Source organism: Prunus mume, linkage group LG7 (genome assembly GCF_029339155.1).
Source record: "Prunus mume cultivar Tortuosa linkage group LG7, ASM2933915v1, whole genome shotgun sequence".
In the NCBI taxonomy this organism is placed as follows: domain Eukaryota; kingdom Viridiplantae; phylum Streptophyta; class Magnoliopsida; order Rosales; family Rosaceae; genus Prunus; species Prunus mume.
This window is the reverse complement of record NC_142704.1, coordinates 1605208-1623228: the sequence shown is the minus strand read 5'-3', so window position 1 is coordinate 1623228 and position 18021 is coordinate 1605208. Positions and strand designations below refer to the sequence as shown.

The following is an 18021-nucleotide window of genomic DNA, read 5'->3' as shown; positions in this document are numbered from 1 at the left end:
TTGAAAGGATCAAAAAATATAAAGAATATATTAATGATATAATCGTCATATATGTTGGACGTGAGAACATTGACAAGCTTTAAAAGAATCACAGAAAAAAGCATGGACAGAACACTGAACCACATGAACTACATTAGACATGGGAGCAGACACACAGCATAAAGCGAGGGGAAAAATTATATGACCTGTGTACATATATTTACTCACTGCAATGAACTGTCAGGTCTTGATTTTTGGTGTGAACATACTCCAGCTGTTTTAACTGTACATGGTAATATAAGATTATGAACAGTTTTTTAGCTCCTCTTCGAATTTTTGAGGTTGCGTACTGTCATTACAAGCTGTTGTCTTTCACCTTCTACCTCTGCAAATTTGAGACTTATCTCTGAATATCTCTCTTGCATCTCTTTTAGTTCACTTTCCATTGATGTATTCCTCTCCTTAATTGACGCTAATTCAGTTAATAAGTCATCATGGTAGCCATTTCTATGATCCACATTGGCAAGTCTCGGTTCTTGCTCTGATGACATTTCATCAGCACTGTGGAAGGCCATAAAAAAAAACTATTTCAGTAACTTGCTGCATACTGGGAACAAGCAGAGTAAAATTGTAAAACGTATAAAACAAAAAATAACTGACTCAGTGAAATTGATAATTTGTTTCTACAAATCATACCTCTTGATACAAGACATATCATTTCCATTTTCTTTGGGCAAACATGCTGAGTGGCCCAAGTATTCAGATCCACTCCTCTCTTCTTCATTTGAAGTTATACCAGTGATATCTTTGCCTACCTGTACCATAAGATGATTGCACAAATACCTTCAGATACAATTAGACAGCATTTAATGGCAAAGGCAAGAAGCTCAGCATAGACATTATTCAAGAATTAGAGCAAGAAGAGAAGGAGAAGAACTAGAGCAAGATGAGAACTACCCTAAACTCGAAGTCAATGTTCTTACTCAATATGCCTCACATCTAAAACCCTATAACTAATGCCTATTTACGTAGGTAATCCCGTATCAAATAGCATTACAATCCAATTTCGTTTTCTTTTTTGTAGGAATATGATTTTTCTTTTACATCATAATCCTTCTTATAAGCATAAGCATTGTACCTGATGCATTACGTAATACTAATAGAGAAGTTTACCGACCTTCATAACTGAACTATTCTGATTGATTTCTTCCACCCTGCTCTCTAACTCTTCGATTATGTTTTGAAGATCCTTTTCCTTCTCCAAAAATGAAGCAGTTGAGGTTTCCAAAGCAGCTTCCCTTAACTTTATTTGTCCCTGTAAAATTAAAAAATTAAAAATTAGAGACATTGTCAGCTCATGCATCAATAAAGACAGTAGCTAGAAAATGATTTGGATGTATCAGAAGATGGGTTACAGGTTTTAATATCCTCTCTTATTGTTGCAAATTTAACTGATCTTCTCTTAGTTTATCTTTCATAAAATAAAAATAAAGATCGTTTCATAAATAAAGTTTCATATCAAAATTGTTTCAGTATATGACTAAGAATTTAAAATTTACCTCGAGCAATTTTATTCTCTCCCTAAGACCAGCAACTTCTTTTGAACCTTTAGCAACTGGCAAAGACTTAATGTTTCTGTGAGCAGATTTAATTCCATCAGAAACTAATGCACGTCCATTGCTATCCTTGAGCTTCTTTTCAATGGTTGTGAATGCATCTTCCTTCTTTCTCAGGTCAGCCTTTAGCTGGAAGACCTGCTTTCTAAGTTTTTCTTTCTCTACCTCATCCTCAGATATCGAATGTTTCAAGTCATTACATTGAGCTTTAAGCTCTTCTAATTCCGACTGTAGGAGTCCAACTGTCGCTTCTTTTTCTTCTTTGAGCTCCCTCATTCTATTCAACTTCTCCAATGACTTCTCTGCTTCATCCTTCAGCATAGCAATTGTACTCACCAGCTCAATTCTTTCCGCATCTCCCCTTTGTATTAGCATCTCAGTTTCCTCGATTGATTTCTTCATTTGTTCCAAATCTGCTCTCAAATTTTTGTTTTCCTCTGCTTGCTCAGAAAGGCTATTATTTTCAGTTTTAAGCCTATCAATCTCAGACTGGAGCTGTAAGATCACCTGGGAGAAATGCCCCTTAACTTCTTCCTCTTGCTTCTGCTGATGTTCAAGCTGCTTGGATTTATTCTCAATTTCCACTAACATCTGTTCTATCTGTTCGGTTTTCTCATCTATTTGGTCGGAGATCTTCTGCAATCTTGCCTCATAATCATTTCTAACTTCCTGGAGCTCTTCCGTAGTTTTCTGGAGCATTTCTTCTAGTTGACATTTCTGTACACACAGTTCATTGGCTTCTGCCATTGCTTTCAAAGCTACCTTTTCATTTGCATCAAATGTTGAGGCCATTTGCACAGAGAGTCTTCTAAATTCTTCCTGAAGCCTCTCAGCTGTATTAGCATTTTTGGATCTAGTTTTCCTCAGTGCCTCCTCTGCTCGGATGGCTCTTTGCTCCTGCTCAACTTTCGCACATGTCACAGCTTCTAAATCAGCTTCAAATACTTGTGCCTGCTTCTCCAGTTCATCCTCCAAGCTTTTGATATGTGATTCAAGTTCCTTTATGGTAGTCAACGAATTAGAAAAATCTTCAGCCTGCTTCTTCAGTTCTGTTTCCAAATCCTCAACTTGGGATTCAAGTTCATTCATGCTAGCAGAGGGAGATGAACATTCATACTGCATTTTAAGTTGTTCTTGCAGTTGGCTTTGCTCTAGTTTATATGAGATGTCATGGTTTTCTTGTTTCAATATCTCATAGTCAAGTGCAAGCTGCTCCATTTGGATCTCAAGCTCATCTTTGTCTCTTCTATAGATTTCTATTTCACTATAGAGGTCTGCAATCTGTTTCGCAAGCAGGTGTGTTTCCCTGGCATTGCTGTGCTCCTTAACAAGATCCTCCAGCTCCATCTGCTCCTCATCCTCACTGGTCCCACCTTTTGAGATGGTTGCCTTCAACCCTGCAGCATCTTCAGTGGATTCTGGTCTGTTGGAAATGTCAGCTATTTCACTATTCTTCTGCTCCAATATCTCCTCCAGGTCTCGTACAGCAAGAATCAACTCAGAATTTGATTCTTGTGTCTTCTGGAGTTGTAAACGGAGATTGAAAGTCAGGTCCTTCTCATAACTTAGTTCTTGTCTGATTTCATCTACAAGAGCCCGCAGATCTCCACCTTCTAACTGGAACCTGTTTTTAATTTGTGCATCATCTATGCGTTTCTTCTGAAAGGCTTTTAGTTTTTCACATTCTGCCTTGAAAGCATCTCGCTCCTCTTTCAAGCTAATGACTTCTTTTGAAAGATCCTGCCCCCTTTTGCTCTCTTTGACTATCTGCTTCCTTAATGTTTGTAATTCTAACTCTGACATATCTGCCTGTCTAGCTAAAACAAGAAGTTCAGCTTTTAGCTTTTCGATCTCGTCATCTGAAGGCCTTTCTCTTGGAAGGGTGTCCTGAGAACTCTTTGTTGAACCATCAGTACTTACTCCATGTTCAGAACCTGCAGACCATGCCCATTGTGATCGCTGATGCTCGTCATAGGTTGTTGTCGGGGTATAAACAGCAGGTTTATGTTGTACTGAGGCATGACTAAGAGATGACGGAAAGCTTGAAGGATCATGACCGACATTAATGTTTCTCAGTCCATGTTCTCGAGGAGTATCAAGTCCAGAGCCGCTGTCAGAACTTGACAATGTTATGTCAGATCCTATAGATGCCCTACGATTGAAATCAGCATTTTGGGTGGTTCTATTGATTCCTTCATCCTGTGAATCAGCAAGGAAAATTTCAAAACAATAAAAAGAAGTTCTTTACATTAAACTTGAAATGATTTTATTATCATCTATTCAACCACCCTCCAACCATCTCAACAGAAACAAGAACTGATGTATGATAATTAGGAACAAATAAAACTCACGATCAAAACCCTCTCATCTGCATCATGATTGCTTAAGTGATTCTTCAAGCTTCTATCCTGGGATTTAACAGTCGCATCTTCACAGCCTTCTTCCTCTCTTCAAAATTTACCAGGCAAGGGGAAAATCAAAAATCAGAATTCATATAAAAGCAAACTCCAAAGATAAAGGAAACTAACTACAAGTTTACCCCTGATCAACGTTTTCCTGCAATCTTTGAATGGTAACCTATTAAAAAACAAAAAGAGGTTGATAAGACACAACAATCAAATTGTAGTCTTTATCTAGTTATCTTTTTTAGGAAGCAGAGCTGTAGAATTTTAAAACCAGATAAAGTGGGAGAATACTAACATGTAAAACTGCATTAGAATTAGAATTCTTAAGGGGAAGAGAGACACAGGAAGTTTTAGTAGCCTCAGCATAGTCAGCAAAATCAACAGAAACCTCCCCAAGAACACTAGTTTTAGAAGATCCCTACACAACATGTTAAAAGAAATCAGATACTCATAAACAAAATTGATATTAACCAGAAAAAAAAAAATCTAACAATTCAATGCTTGACATTTTGTTAATAATTCATACAGTTGAGACAACAAAGTTGTAGAGACACTCCTTGATCTTCCCGGTTTTAGGCTCACGGAGGAATTTAACTGTTTCATGGGCCGGATTTTCCCATCGACAGCTCCCATCTCGAACTGTAGCTTTTTCTAATTTCACAGTTGCTTTTCCCACATCCCCCGGAATAACAGATACCGTCAATGTATCCACACCCAACTTTGGCACCTGAAATCACAAAAGAACACACTTTTATTATACAATTCCAACAGCTCAATCACATTCACAGATTCACATTCTTCAATTTCCTTCACTTAGTTGCCAGGACAAGAAAACATAGAAAAGAAACATTTTGCTCAGTGAAATGCTCAATTGAGTATGCAATAATCAGCTCTCTGGTTCTAAACACTCATCGAGCCAGACATAAAAGATTGAAACTTTATAACAAAACATTATTTGGTTTTCATTTTCCTGCATTTTCTCAGCCACCAAACAAAACCCAATTGAGAAAAACAATCACAAAGCTTCAATTACAAAGGCAATGAGTGTTAAACAACCTGAGTTGCATGGAACTGCAATTTGAAGACGGCTTTGATCTTGTTCTTGTCGCTTCTCCATCTCGCTGACTTGAACATTTTACACTATCCAAAACCAAAACCAAGCCTCGCCGGAACACTCACCGGAACTCCGACACTCACCGGAGCTCCGGTACAACCCGCCGGAACACCACCATTCTGCCGGTGAACAATCCAAACTGAGAACCAAGCTCTGCACTTTCGAAGTTCTAGCTCATTGGCTTAAAAACAGAGCATGAAACAGAGTGCACCCAGTTTCGCTGACTCGGTGGATCAATGCGAGTCGACTCGATGAAAAGCTTTCAGGGAAGCTTAGACTGTGAGTTTTCGGGAATGGGTTCGAGAGATATGCACAGAAGACAACAAAATTAAGCAGATCTGAAGAGCTTTCTCTTCTCTCTTTGTAACAGTATTTTAGAGAGAGATGACACATGTATTCTAACTTTTTCAAAAGAAAATTTGGGAGGAAATTTATATTTATGTCGTAAAAAATTGAGGGAGAAGCTTCTGTAAAATAATTTATGATTTATTAAGGTAATATAAAATTAATTTGAAAAAAAAATTGTAGTGTTTTTTATCCAATTTTTTTATAGTGGTTTATGTATTGGGTCAAGGGAACAGTAAGTATGAAACTTTATATTTGACATAAATGCCCTTGTGTTTTCAGGAGGTATATTACTCTGGCAATTATTATTTTTTTGGGTAAATTCCAATAAAGAAATTAAGATTTTATTTGGATTTGATTCAGATATTTAAATTTAACGTTTCTCCCATGTCTGTCCAGTTGTATTGTGGTTAAAATTGCAATCAAATTTTGGACATTGTCACATAGCAGAAGCTTTTTTGTTTTCCTCTTAAAATACTCGATGATAAACAATTTTGACCAAGTCATCTCCTTCTTTTACTAACTTTTTTGTGTGTTTTACAAATAACTAACAATGTGTAATTTACATACGAACAAATGTGTTTAGAATTTATTTGATAGCCTTACGCATTATGAGAGAGTAACCATAGAGTATCTGAAGCTAATTCGAATGGTTGTACAATAATAAGACTGGGTTTTCCAGTAAGATTTTACATACATGTCTCTTCATATTGAGCTTGATTCTCCCATCTAATTTAATTTCTCAAGAAAAAGGAAATTAAAAAAATACTCAAATATGATAAGACTGGTTGCACTATCATTGTAATGGATTCTTCTATATATGATAAGACCCCAGAAAAAGCTTACACATATTTTTTCCTATTTATAGTTCACCCAAGATTGCATGCTTGCTTGCTTGGTCCACTAATTTAATTTCTTCCTAAATTATACAAACTAGCCAGTAACCAGGGGGCCCTTGGCACTTGGCTTCCGCAAATGCCACCATCACAAACAACAGAGCTTTCAGATTTTTCCAACCAAATGTGCTGCATTTCAATTCTGACCCTTGCAGGGTTTATGGCAGATGACAGAGACAAGAAACTTGCAACTGGGTTTTGTTGGGTTTTATTTTACCACAAAGAATGTGAAGATTGTGATGTAAGGATTTGGTTGGGTTTTCTTAATTTGGAAGTGTCAATTTAGTCATTCTAATTAACGGGAAAAAAAAGGCCTAAAATGAAACACCAACGGTCGGTCAGCAATGACTAATTTAATTTCCTTGATTATATAAATTTGAAGAAAATGACGTTTAACCAAATTGGAGCGTTCTCCAGCCAAAAAGCAACAAATTATTGTAGGTTGTTTTATATAAAGGTTTCAATTATAGCTAGCACTTAATTTTTTGAATATTAATGCTACCAATTCCTGCCGACTAGGTATTTGGTAACCTGATAGGCCATAAAAACCACACATTGTTAGCTTCTTGGTGCATAAAATGCTCACAATTACAAAGGTGCATTAAGACATCTGAGTCTTCTTCTCGAAAAGAGTGAACATCTTCAACCGATATATTCAATTGAGATGCATATAAATATAAAATAATGAAAATTTAAGGACAAAATGGTTCCAACCATAGATTTAAAAGTAGCAAAATTGATGTCAAAATTTTTAAAAATATTTTTTAACAGCAGAGCTCGTTATTGTTTACTCTCTTTTAAAACTTTTAAAAATCATAATTAAATATTTATGATGGAGATTAGAAAAAAAAACACTTGCATAGTGTCAAAATGTTACATAAATTATTAAATTATTATTTAATTTTAGCGTATGCAACTGAAAGAAAGTGAAAATAAATAATTCTTTTTACCTATTTATGGTTGGCACTTGGCAAGTAGAGGTAAATGGTAGTTGAACATAAAATCCCCCCTTGCGTTTACTTATAGTCCACTTTTTACCTAAGCTGGAGAGGCAGGCTTTAACTGTGCCTATGTTTAATTATAAATCCATTTCAAAATAAAAATATTGTTTTACATCCAACCAAGTGTGATTAAAAATATTGTTTTCTTCGTAGCCGACGACCACTACGCTTCGCTCGGTGTAGAGTACTCGCCTAATCCTCTAGGGCTTGTGCCTGATTTTTGTACTTGTTACTTTTTTCCCTCGTTAATAAATACACTATCGCCCTTGTGTTTCAAAAATTATATTAAGTCCAGTTTGATTGATGCTCTTTCGATGTTTGTTAGTTTTTATATATTCTTCATTGGGTTGTTTAGGCATATGACCAAGTTGGTTAGCAAGTAGCCACAGCTAATAGCATTATAAATTATTATTATTATTATTATTTTTTCCGTTTGTCAAATACCCCATTTCAAGTATCGAACGGTTGATATATTTTAATGAGACCACAATATGACTTCTCTGCCTGTTTCGAAGTTGATGTACTGTTTCATTGTTTTGTTTTAATAAAAATATACCTTTTGATAAATAAATAAAATATCGAACGGTTGATATATTTTTTATTGAGCATTTAGAATTAGAAGATTTGTGCGAAATTTGATAAAAGAATTAGGTAGCTTGTTGGATTGGTTCTAATGTCTTTTACCAAGCGAATCACGTTAAGATATGTATAATTTTATATATGTGTATATAAAATTTGACTGTTGTATTGTATGGCACTGCGTGTTAGGTACGTTAGGAGCATAGAGAAGAGAAACTTTAATTTCACAAGAAGCGTTTATACCAAAGTATCCTATCTATTGAATTCCATAACCATAAATTTCAACCCATACAATATGAGTAATGTTGCCGCAACCCTATGGATGACACTGTGATAACTAAGATACGAGCATGGGGGTGATGTGGTGTACACTCAAATACTTGGGCTACATTTGGACGGAAGGTTATGAAAGAATAAAGAATTCACATTAACAAGGTTAAATTTGCTACAAGAATTAGAAAATATATCTGAATTGGATGTGAAATAACTATACGCAATGTATCACTTGAATCCATTTCATTCTTCTTCAAATATTGACTAGTTATTTCATGCATTCGAAGTTCACTTTAAAATTTGATATTTGCGTTAAATTTTCACATGACTTAAAAAGAGTGTTACATGCACGTATGTACCACAATATATTTCATTTAAATAGGAGACATTTGTGTGGGTACCATGACTCTAGTGTGACATCATTTTCGCAAAAGATGCATTTTAGAAATATAAAATATGGTACAAATTGTTTTATTCACATATGTTACGAAATTAAAAATCATTAACAAAATAAAAAAAGGAAGGGTGAAAAGAAAGATAGAAGACGGAGAATGGGGTAGCTAGAGTGTGTAGGTCTGGAACAATGAAATTCTGGTACACCTTTTAAGGTGTGGTACGTGGGATGGGAGGAGGGGCAGGAGAAGAAAGCTTTAGATGTGGGAAGATGATAGGGACTAGTTGGGGTTGCTGCTGTCTGTCTGTCTCTGTATTTCTTTTCTTTGCTTGGCTTTAAAGCTGCCTCATCTTTTCTGTTCTCTTCTGTTGGCCGAAGCTTATAACCAGAGTCAATAAGTAGTTTACTGACTCCACCTCCACAGCTCCAAAGCAAAGCGTGAGTCTGCAGGCAGCACCAGACTCACCACCTCAATTTCTTCCAAGTAAAACATGTGACATGTAAATATCTTACAATTTCTAATGTCCAATAGGGTTTCTGAATTACATTTAACTATATATATATATATATATATACTTTAATAATTGTCAACCCAACTGCCCTTGAATGGGCTCCATGCCCAACCCCATGTACATCTTTTGCTTTTTGGCTCTTCATCTTGTGGCTGTGTGGCTATGCACATATCTATTACAGGGACGTTGTTTTTTAGATTATCCGACATTTTAAGCCTTGCGTTTAAGTCAATAAAAACTTTGAGCATCTTTCACTACTTAACATTTGATTTTTTGGATTGGATGTTTCGAGTTTATAATGTAGGAGTTGTGTTACGATGAATCACTCACATGCCATAAATATGGAGCCCACGTCTTATCAGCGGCCTAAAATTTATCACACACGCGTAGATGACCGACGTTAGCAAAATTCTTAACGTAGTTTGACAACGTATTTAAAAGGTGCCTTGTGATAACCAAAAGCCTCACATCATTGCATTTTATATTGGCTAATATGATGTCTCAACATATGTAAATTCTGCAACAGATTAAATCTTAAATCTCTCTCTATATTACTAATTGAATTTGAATTCAATGTTACAATGTTATACAAGTGAGGTGAAAAATAAATTGCTAAATGTAAACTTGTATGTATTTTACTAATTAATCTTGGGTTAGATGTTACGATTTGAACAAGTGAATGACCCATTTGATAACCATTTCAATTTTAGTTTTTAGTTTTTAGTTTTTGTGTTAGAGTATAGAGGAAAATGAGAGTGATGATGAGATTTAGAGAGAGGATGAGAGGGAGGAGTAACAAAAGTGAAAACAAAATATTGAAAGTGAAAACAATTTGAAATAGATTTCAGTTTTTGTTTTCATTTTTGTTACTCCTCCCAACCATTCTCTCCTCTCATCATCTTTACTCTCAATCTCATCTCCATTCTCATTCTCACTCTCACTTCCATTCTCTCTATTTTTCCTCTATACTCTAGCACAAAAAAATGAAAACTAAAAAGGAAAATTAAAATGGATATCAAACGCCCCAAAGTGAGGTGGGTGGAAAAGGGTTAAGAGGAAAACTTCTCCAATATCTTCAACCACAAGAAACTCTAGACCCACATTTTAGCAAACAAAAAGAAAAAGCCCCACACTAAGAAAATTAAAAATTGAATTTGACAACATGCAATTTGCTAGGAGGACCCTAAAGGATGCCTGTGTCTCGTAACAAACAACTCCATGTGTTGTTTGGCCTAAATCAGTGTGGCCAACTGTATTTGCACCATCAAACCTCCTACAGTTCATTGCAAGTAATGGACAAGTTTGAGAAGAGAACAGAACACAGAACAAGGGGTCCATTTACTTGAATGCTGAGGGCCATGCAAAATTGTAATGCGCCACTGCTTCTATCATGCGCCAAGTTCAAAATTTTCATCAGACTGACATATCCATTATTGTTTTTGGTTTCATTTACCACACACGTATGGCTCTATCTATTAATTAGATTCATCCTTTTGGTGTGCTCGTGAGTTCCTGTGAATTGAATTTAATTTGCGTAGCTCAACAATCATGCAAACTCCCATCTTTCAATTCCTTTGTACTTTTTGTGCTTTGATTTTCATTAGATGTTTTACTATACTGCAAATACGTAAGTGTGAAAAATCGCTAGTTTGCTACTATAGATGAGAAGTCTTTTTCCTTACACCTCAACAAAAATAGAGGAAATCTCCGTGAGATTTATGGGTGCTTTAAGAGATTCCGAAGTTCTTTTAATGACATTTTTACTTATCAGTAATGGGTATAAGAAGAAGTGGAATTATGTCAATTCTTGGCTTCTCCACATTTTTTAGAATACAACCTTAAAATCATTAGCGCAATAGCCTCAAAATCAGGAATTGGATCAATTAGAGGACTCAGTTAATATAATTCCAATTCTTTACTTCCCTTATTTCTAAGTTTTCCGATTTTTTACTTCCCTCGTTTCAAGTAAGTAAACATACCACTAAGAGTTATCCAGAAAAATTAGAGGTTATAACTCATAAATGAATGCATGGACTTTTAAACCCATGTTAGATTATGATAAAGAAAAAGTCGTTGGTGGGGAGCCAGGAACAAGTTGGAGAAGGGCCTTTATCTGCAGAGAAAAGTAGCAGTGAGAAGCATAGATAAAGATATACGCTTAGGATAATGTCGCAGTGCAGAGGGGAGATGGTAATCATGACTTGCTAGATGGTCCCTTTAAAACTTTTCCACCTTATTAGCAATGAGAGGGACCCCTAATCCACTTGTTGGTTGAGATCTTGGCTTTAAAGTTTTAGCATCCATATATATTATTACACATATAGGCTCGAGTCACACAGCTTATGTACATCAAATTACCAAAGCGGAAGACTTTTAGGGATCATTATTAAGCTATCAAATCTTAAGAATCTACGATCTTAATGCATGAAATTACCCATTTAAGCATTTAAAAGTTGCTGAAGCTGCATTGTCGTTGAAAATATTTATTATCATGATTATGAAGTTGGAAAATAGATGGTTCTATAAATTTCCTCTCTTAATTTCTTTTTCTCCTTCAAATGTATAGCGAGCGACAATGCACTTCCCATCAACTTTGGGAATCTTATAATTATTAGGTAAACCTAATTCAACAACCTCTCTCGCATGTTGTAGGTACTGAAAATATTAATGAACCCAAAGCTAATCATTAAACTTTTTGTATTATTATTTATCATCACAAGCTAATTATTATAGCAACAAGATTTTCATTAAAGAAAAATTAGCTCCCTTCTAAAACACATATAAAATCAAGGATTCGTCTCACATTCAAACAGCCTAAACCTTTCACAATATTGATAATTTAAGAAAAATATTATGAGTCCATTTGGGAGACGTTTGATATAAAATGTTCGAAGTGCTTCTAGGTCGTAGACGAGCTTTCTATAGAAGCACTTGGATTTCTTATGAAAATTTCGACATCTTTATAATAAACAGTCGCGAACAAGCTCATGCACGTTTTTTTTAAAAATATAAATTGTAATTTGGATCTAAGATATAAATTTAGCTAGCTTCTTGCATATGTTTCAGAGCTTGATCAGTCATGTGAAGAAGATTTCTTTGTACTTCCACTTTTATCTGTGTATCATGTGACAACATATCATATAAAAAGTGCACAGTGTGATTAGCCATTTGGTTAGCTTGTGGAAATAAAAAGATCATATAAAGACAACTTAATCTTTTTTGGTTTCATTTTACTTTATCTTTATGTTCCTATTGCCATAATTGTCATAAAAAATTTGTAGGACATGGACTCGGCTGAATCCCAACAAAGGAGATGGGAAATGATGAGACTAAGTGCACACATGAGAGACAACAGAAGGTGGCCATGTGAAGGTGGTATAATTAAAGAGACACCATCTAAGATACTTTCCAAGAAGGTCCATTGGTTTGGTTTGCTCCCCTGGAAGCACCTCAAGCTGTCTCTCTCTTTCTGTTTCTCTCTCAAACAGTTTTTTTTTTTCTTTCATTTTTTAGAACCGATCTATAAAATTACAACGAGAATGCCCTAAGAATCCCTATCATACATGAATTTTAAAGAAATCGATAACGAAAAATTTGCAAACCAAACGATTATGTGTATGAGCTAAAAAATAGTGTTATATGTAAAAAGAGGTCTAGTTCAAGTATCAAATGCCAAAGGGAAAAAGATGAAAATAAAAAATAAAATAAAAAATACGAAAGTGAAAACACAAATAAATAAAGAAAATCACGTGCTAAGGCAGCCCAAAGCGAACAGGTATCACGTGACGAAAGAAATCTCAAGTGAGGGTGGAAAAAAGGGTGTGGGGGGGGAGTGGGGGGACCTTTGAGTGGGCCTACGAACTCATGAATCTTTTTTTTTCTTCGTCAGATAATAATTAACAAACGCATGAAATCCAATTTAGAAACAGAATCTGATTTTATTTAAACGGAGCATCTGGGAAACAAAAGAACCAAGAGAGTTTGGCAACGTGTGTTTGGCCAATACGCAAATATTGGGCCATGACTCTTCAAGCACTACTCACTCAACTACCAATTTTTTAGATTTCAACCAATTTTGGGAGCAAGTAATGCGAATGGGGCCTATATGACACAAACTGTTCGGCATAAGTTAGTTGCAAGAAATAAAACAAAAATGAGAAGTAAATGAGAATGTAAATGTGAGTTAGACCAAATCAGTTAGGGTGGTGTGTCGTCTCTCTACACCCAAGTCTAAAATTCATTTCTCGTAAATTAAAGTAATTAAGAATATCTCAATGTTCCCAAAAAAAAACACCATATAGTGTATTTAGTGGGTGGATTGAGTAAAATTTTTACTTTTATTTTATTTTTTGTGTGGATGGAACAAGAAGTAGATGGGTAGGACGAGTTCAGGGAGGAGACAATACCACCATTTAAAATATAAAATAAACAAATAATAGCAATGGGAAAAAGTAATGGCCCAAAATTTAGAAGCCCAACATTCAAGTGGGCTTATGGAAGTGGAAGTTTAGTTCAAAGTGTTTGGGGTGGATTATTGCAATGGGCTTGGAATGAGCTCAGAAATTTCAAAACTTGCCCATTTTTCTTTGCCATACATGTAAATTGTTATACACTTTACCAATCCTAAGAATAAAAGTTTATACAGTCATTCTCTCATCCGGATGTTCGCACGTTATTATCGTGTAGACGTTATTGTAAATAAGGAGGAAAGCAGAGTGGGGTAGTAGAAAATAGGGAGTTTCACTAAAACACCCAAAATGGGGGTTGAAATTATAAAAAAACCCAAGCACTATTTAAACATATAAACACACCCAAAACCCATCATTACACACACTCAAAACCCATTTATAAACACACCCAAAAAGTTGACTTTGGGGTTGATTTTGGGTGTGTTTCTATGTTTAAATAGTGCTTGGATTTTTTTATAAATACATGTCTAGGATTGAGTTTATTTATAAATTTGTATAGAAAATACATGGCATCCGTACGATAATAACGTCCGAACGTCTGTATAGGAGAATTTCTAAAAGTTTATATGGTTTGCTTTGTTTTTTATTATTTTTATAAATGTTGCATTAGAAATAAAAAGCTCAAACCAAAGTGGAAAACAAGCCCCTCCCTTATTTTTTATGGTTAATTACATAACTGCAGAATGCTGGCTGATGAAGCACCCGAGTAGCAATTTCTTTGGTGTAATTCCGGTAGAACGAAACTTTGCAGCTGTTTCCTCCACCCTGAGGCATTGCTCTCTTTGTTTGGCTTCAATGAAAGCTCTCCTTCCGTCTCCTGCCTTGTGAATTTCAGCCACTTTGTTCTTCATTTTCTCAGCATACTCTGCCTTCTTTCTTTCAAATTTTTCCTGTCATTAGTCCCCACAGATTAGTCAATCGAAACACATTTTGGTCAGATACCAAAAAGGGTTATAGTTAGATTAAATGAATTAGTGTTAATTTCAAGCAATGTACATGTTAAGTTGGTACAAACTACATTGTCAGATAAATGATATGACAAAAAAAAAAAAAGAATACCTATCCAAAAGCGTGTAACACAAGATTATTTCACGACGACGACAAAGTTCCAATTTTCATTTTCATTTTATTTTTATTAAAGATCATAATCTACTGCAAAACAGACCTCAATTTTTTTGAGTTCTGCCTCCACAGAAGTTTTCTTGCTGTCTTCCCACAATTCTACTGTTGACATTCTTCTATATGCCCTGTCAATAGTTGAAAATGTTGGATTAATTTAATTACCTTAATCAAGCATGAAAGATCATGATTATTGTAAAGCAATAGATACTCCAATAATTTTCATGTTTAAGCTTATATAAAGCACAATAGCCTCCCTCATACTTGTTCTCTGCTTTTGTCTTCTCACTTTCCTCCCATGCTTTAATTAGGGCCAACCGTTTCTCTGTTTCAATTTGTGCATACAATGCATCTGAAGAAACAATATGAAGAAGATGATGATTTATACATCTCATAAATTGAGGGATGGACTAATAATAAAAATTATAGGCAAAACTAATCCAAAGAAACAAGAACATCAGTCACATACCTCTCTCAGTTGAACCCCCTCCTGTTATGTCTTTCTTTACAGCAGGGTATGCACTCTCTGGTACAACCGTATGATTGAAAAATTTACATGTTAAATGAAGAATATGCACAAAATATGAACTCCAGAAACAGATTGAATGCAAGAATTAAAAAACAGATTTTAGTTGAATTGTAATTTACATAAATAAATTGGGTAACAGAAAGTTATAGTTACTTTAAAAAAAAAAAAAAAAATTCCTTTGGTTCAGTTCATGCTTGCAGTGTTTCCAGAAGAAAGAGTGGCTGGCTGGATACATGCAATTCCCATGCTTCCTCTCCTCAACCTTTTCATTCTCCACCCTTCTTTTGAGAGAGATAAGTTGCATGGTCCCTTTGATTTTACATGACATTTAACCGAAACATGCATGAAGTTCTAATATATATATATATATATATATAATTTTCTGGAACATACATGAAGTTCTAAGAATTAGTTTCTAACATACACCACAAGGAACTAATCTCTTTGTTTTCAAGGAGCAGGTGAAAAATGAAAGCATATATTAGAACTTCATGCTTTCATTTTTCACCATGCTCCTTGAAAACAAAAAGGTAGTTTTCTTATGGTGTATGCGTGTTAAAAGGGAGAGATGAAGGATGTTACAACAAATTGCTGAAACAGGGTGATCATAGCAACTGAAAATTTTGTGCAACATTAATCAATAATATTTGTGTAAGTAATAGCATAGAGGGAGATAGAGTGTGTGTACCTTTGACAGCTGCAGCAGGTGGAGGAGGAGGAGGAGGAGGAGGAGATGCCTTCTCCTCAGAAATCGGGATCACGGTCTTGTCTTCAGCGACATGGTTTAGAGCTCCTTCTTTATTCTCAATGACGCTGGGGGCTTCTGGTGGTGGTGGCGTTGTTGTGGGCGCAAAGGGAGCTTCAAGCTCATTAGCCTGCTTCTTGGGCTCTTGATCTCCCATGACGTAGTCTTTGGACTTAGCCACAACTCACACTCAACAAAAAAAAATTAAAGAGAAAAATGAAATCAACTGCAACTGTCACCAAAATTTATAGCCAAAACCCAATGATCACAAAGAGCTGGCTTCGACGACTCCGAAAATCTGTCTTGTGTAGCAAGAAACATATGTTTTGCTGGAAATTCCTGGGTGCAAGGTGACGTGTGGTAGCTAGTACGAGGTTACACATATTTTCTTTCTGATCAAATGTTTCCAGTTGAGTTTCAAATCAAAATCCAATTGAGTCTCAATTGAGTTTCAAATCACTTGGGAAATATGAAGAAACTTTAAAAAAAAACAATTGAAAGTGGAAGAAATATTTGCCTTATGGGTAGGCTTTAATATAGTTATATATGGTTAGGCTTTAATCTAATTATACATTTGACCCAAAAAAAGGAGGATTGCTTCCATAAAAGGACAAAATGGAGTCTCCATGGATAAAAAAGAAATATACGGGGCAAAATAGTCATTCTAGTTTAATTTTAAATTGACTACGATGGTGGTGAAAGCGTAGTAAAAATATACAAGAAAATGTCTTTCGTCTCCATTAATACTTATATGTATTTGGTCTTTTACCATAATGTAAATGTACATGTGAAAAATTAGTATATTAATAGAAGAATAAAGTCTAAGAATAAATTAGTTTTTAGTCTCCCTTAAAAAAAAGTGTAAGAAAAAATAGTCGCATACTATCGAATGATATGATTGTTGATCAGTATTTTGTCTAGCAGTGTTTTTTTTTCTTCCCAAACACTCTAAAAGAAGTGGTTTAACATCATTTTGTTACAAGAAAAATTGAAGCTATGGCTACTTTCACCCACCTCCTTTTTATTCCACATTAGCTAATTAAGATTTATGAATCTATAATATACCAAATTTTTCATGAGAGAAAATGAATTTTATTGTCATCTCCCATCTATTGAATGTATTTCTTTACTAAAAACACTCCTCATATACTTTTAAATTCATATATTACGTGAAAGCACTGACCTAGCTTATCAAAAATGTCTTTTATTAATAGCAATGAGGTCTAACACGGTGGAAAATGGTCTTGACTCGGAGATTAGTGATCTCATATTCGAACCCCCATGACATCTTGGTAGTGTGTGAGAAACCCTCATCCCCTTGTAGTTTAGATTATCACTTGTATTCGAAGGAAAAAAAAAAAGTCATTTAAGAATTAAGCCAATGACCAAGGTACCCTCTTCCATTAAAAATAGGCTTAATTACACTAATACACCCTGAAATTTCGATCAAATCTGACCTTACTCTTCCCCACACACACACACACACACACAAACACACACAAAATGCAAAACTTAAAATGGCCCACTTTCATACATTGACCGAGATTTGGTGACTCATTTTGCCTCCTGCCATCAACGCCATCCCAAATTATATTAAAATTGATGATGTGGCATTGGCTTATTCGTAATTTCATACACATTGATCATTACACCAATTGAGTAGGTGCAGAGCCGGCCCTGACCTAGGGCAACTTGGCGATCACAGGGCCCAAATTTGAGAGAGGCACACAAATCCCATTTTTTATAGCTCATATATATGCTTACTAAAAAAAACACTAAATAATTGCAAACTTAAAATAAATACAAAGTAAACACTCATCCTTCCCAAGAAGCAGCCACGTGCTAATGGCAACATGAATGTTTTTTGACATTGTCTATGAAACTGTCTACAATTTAATATTTATTAAGCTCATACATGTATTTATTTATCTCTCTATCTCACTACTACAAAAATCGAAATAGACGACGGGAAACCACCGTCGTGTTTTCGCGTCGTGAAATCGATCGTCTATTTGGGTTTCAAACTACGACTTTTCACCGTCGTT

At 35.2% G+C, this 18021-nt stretch overlaps 2 protein-coding genes across 2 annotated transcripts; both read right to left on the bottom strand.

The window, feature by feature from the left end:
* LOC103337486 (Myosin heavy chain-related protein) lies at positions 1-5524 on the bottom strand. Its single transcript, XM_008240653.2, has 9 exons — positions 5057-5524; positions 4527-4727; positions 4296-4418; positions 4135-4172; positions 3947-4043; positions 1539-3794; positions 1157-1294; positions 676-794; positions 1-540 (listed from the first exon to the last, which is right to left on the bottom strand). Exons 1-9 carry the CDS (start codon positions 5132-5134, stop codon positions 297-299), a joined length of 3294 nt encoding a protein of 1097 aa, XP_008238875.2. The 5' UTR covers positions 5135-5524; the 3' UTR covers positions 1-296.
* Positions 5525-14085: 8561 nt separating this feature from the next.
* LOC103337506 (remorin) lies at positions 14086-16133 on the bottom strand. Its single transcript, XM_089041241.1, has 5 exons — positions 15920-16133; positions 15172-15309; positions 14967-15054; positions 14749-14830; positions 14086-14473 (listed from the first exon to the last, which is right to left on the bottom strand). Exons 1-5 carry the CDS (start codon positions 16131-16133, stop codon positions 14252-14254), a joined length of 744 nt encoding a protein of 247 aa, XP_088897367.1. The 3' UTR covers positions 14086-14251.
* Between the last annotated feature and the right edge of the window lie 1888 nt (positions 16134-18021).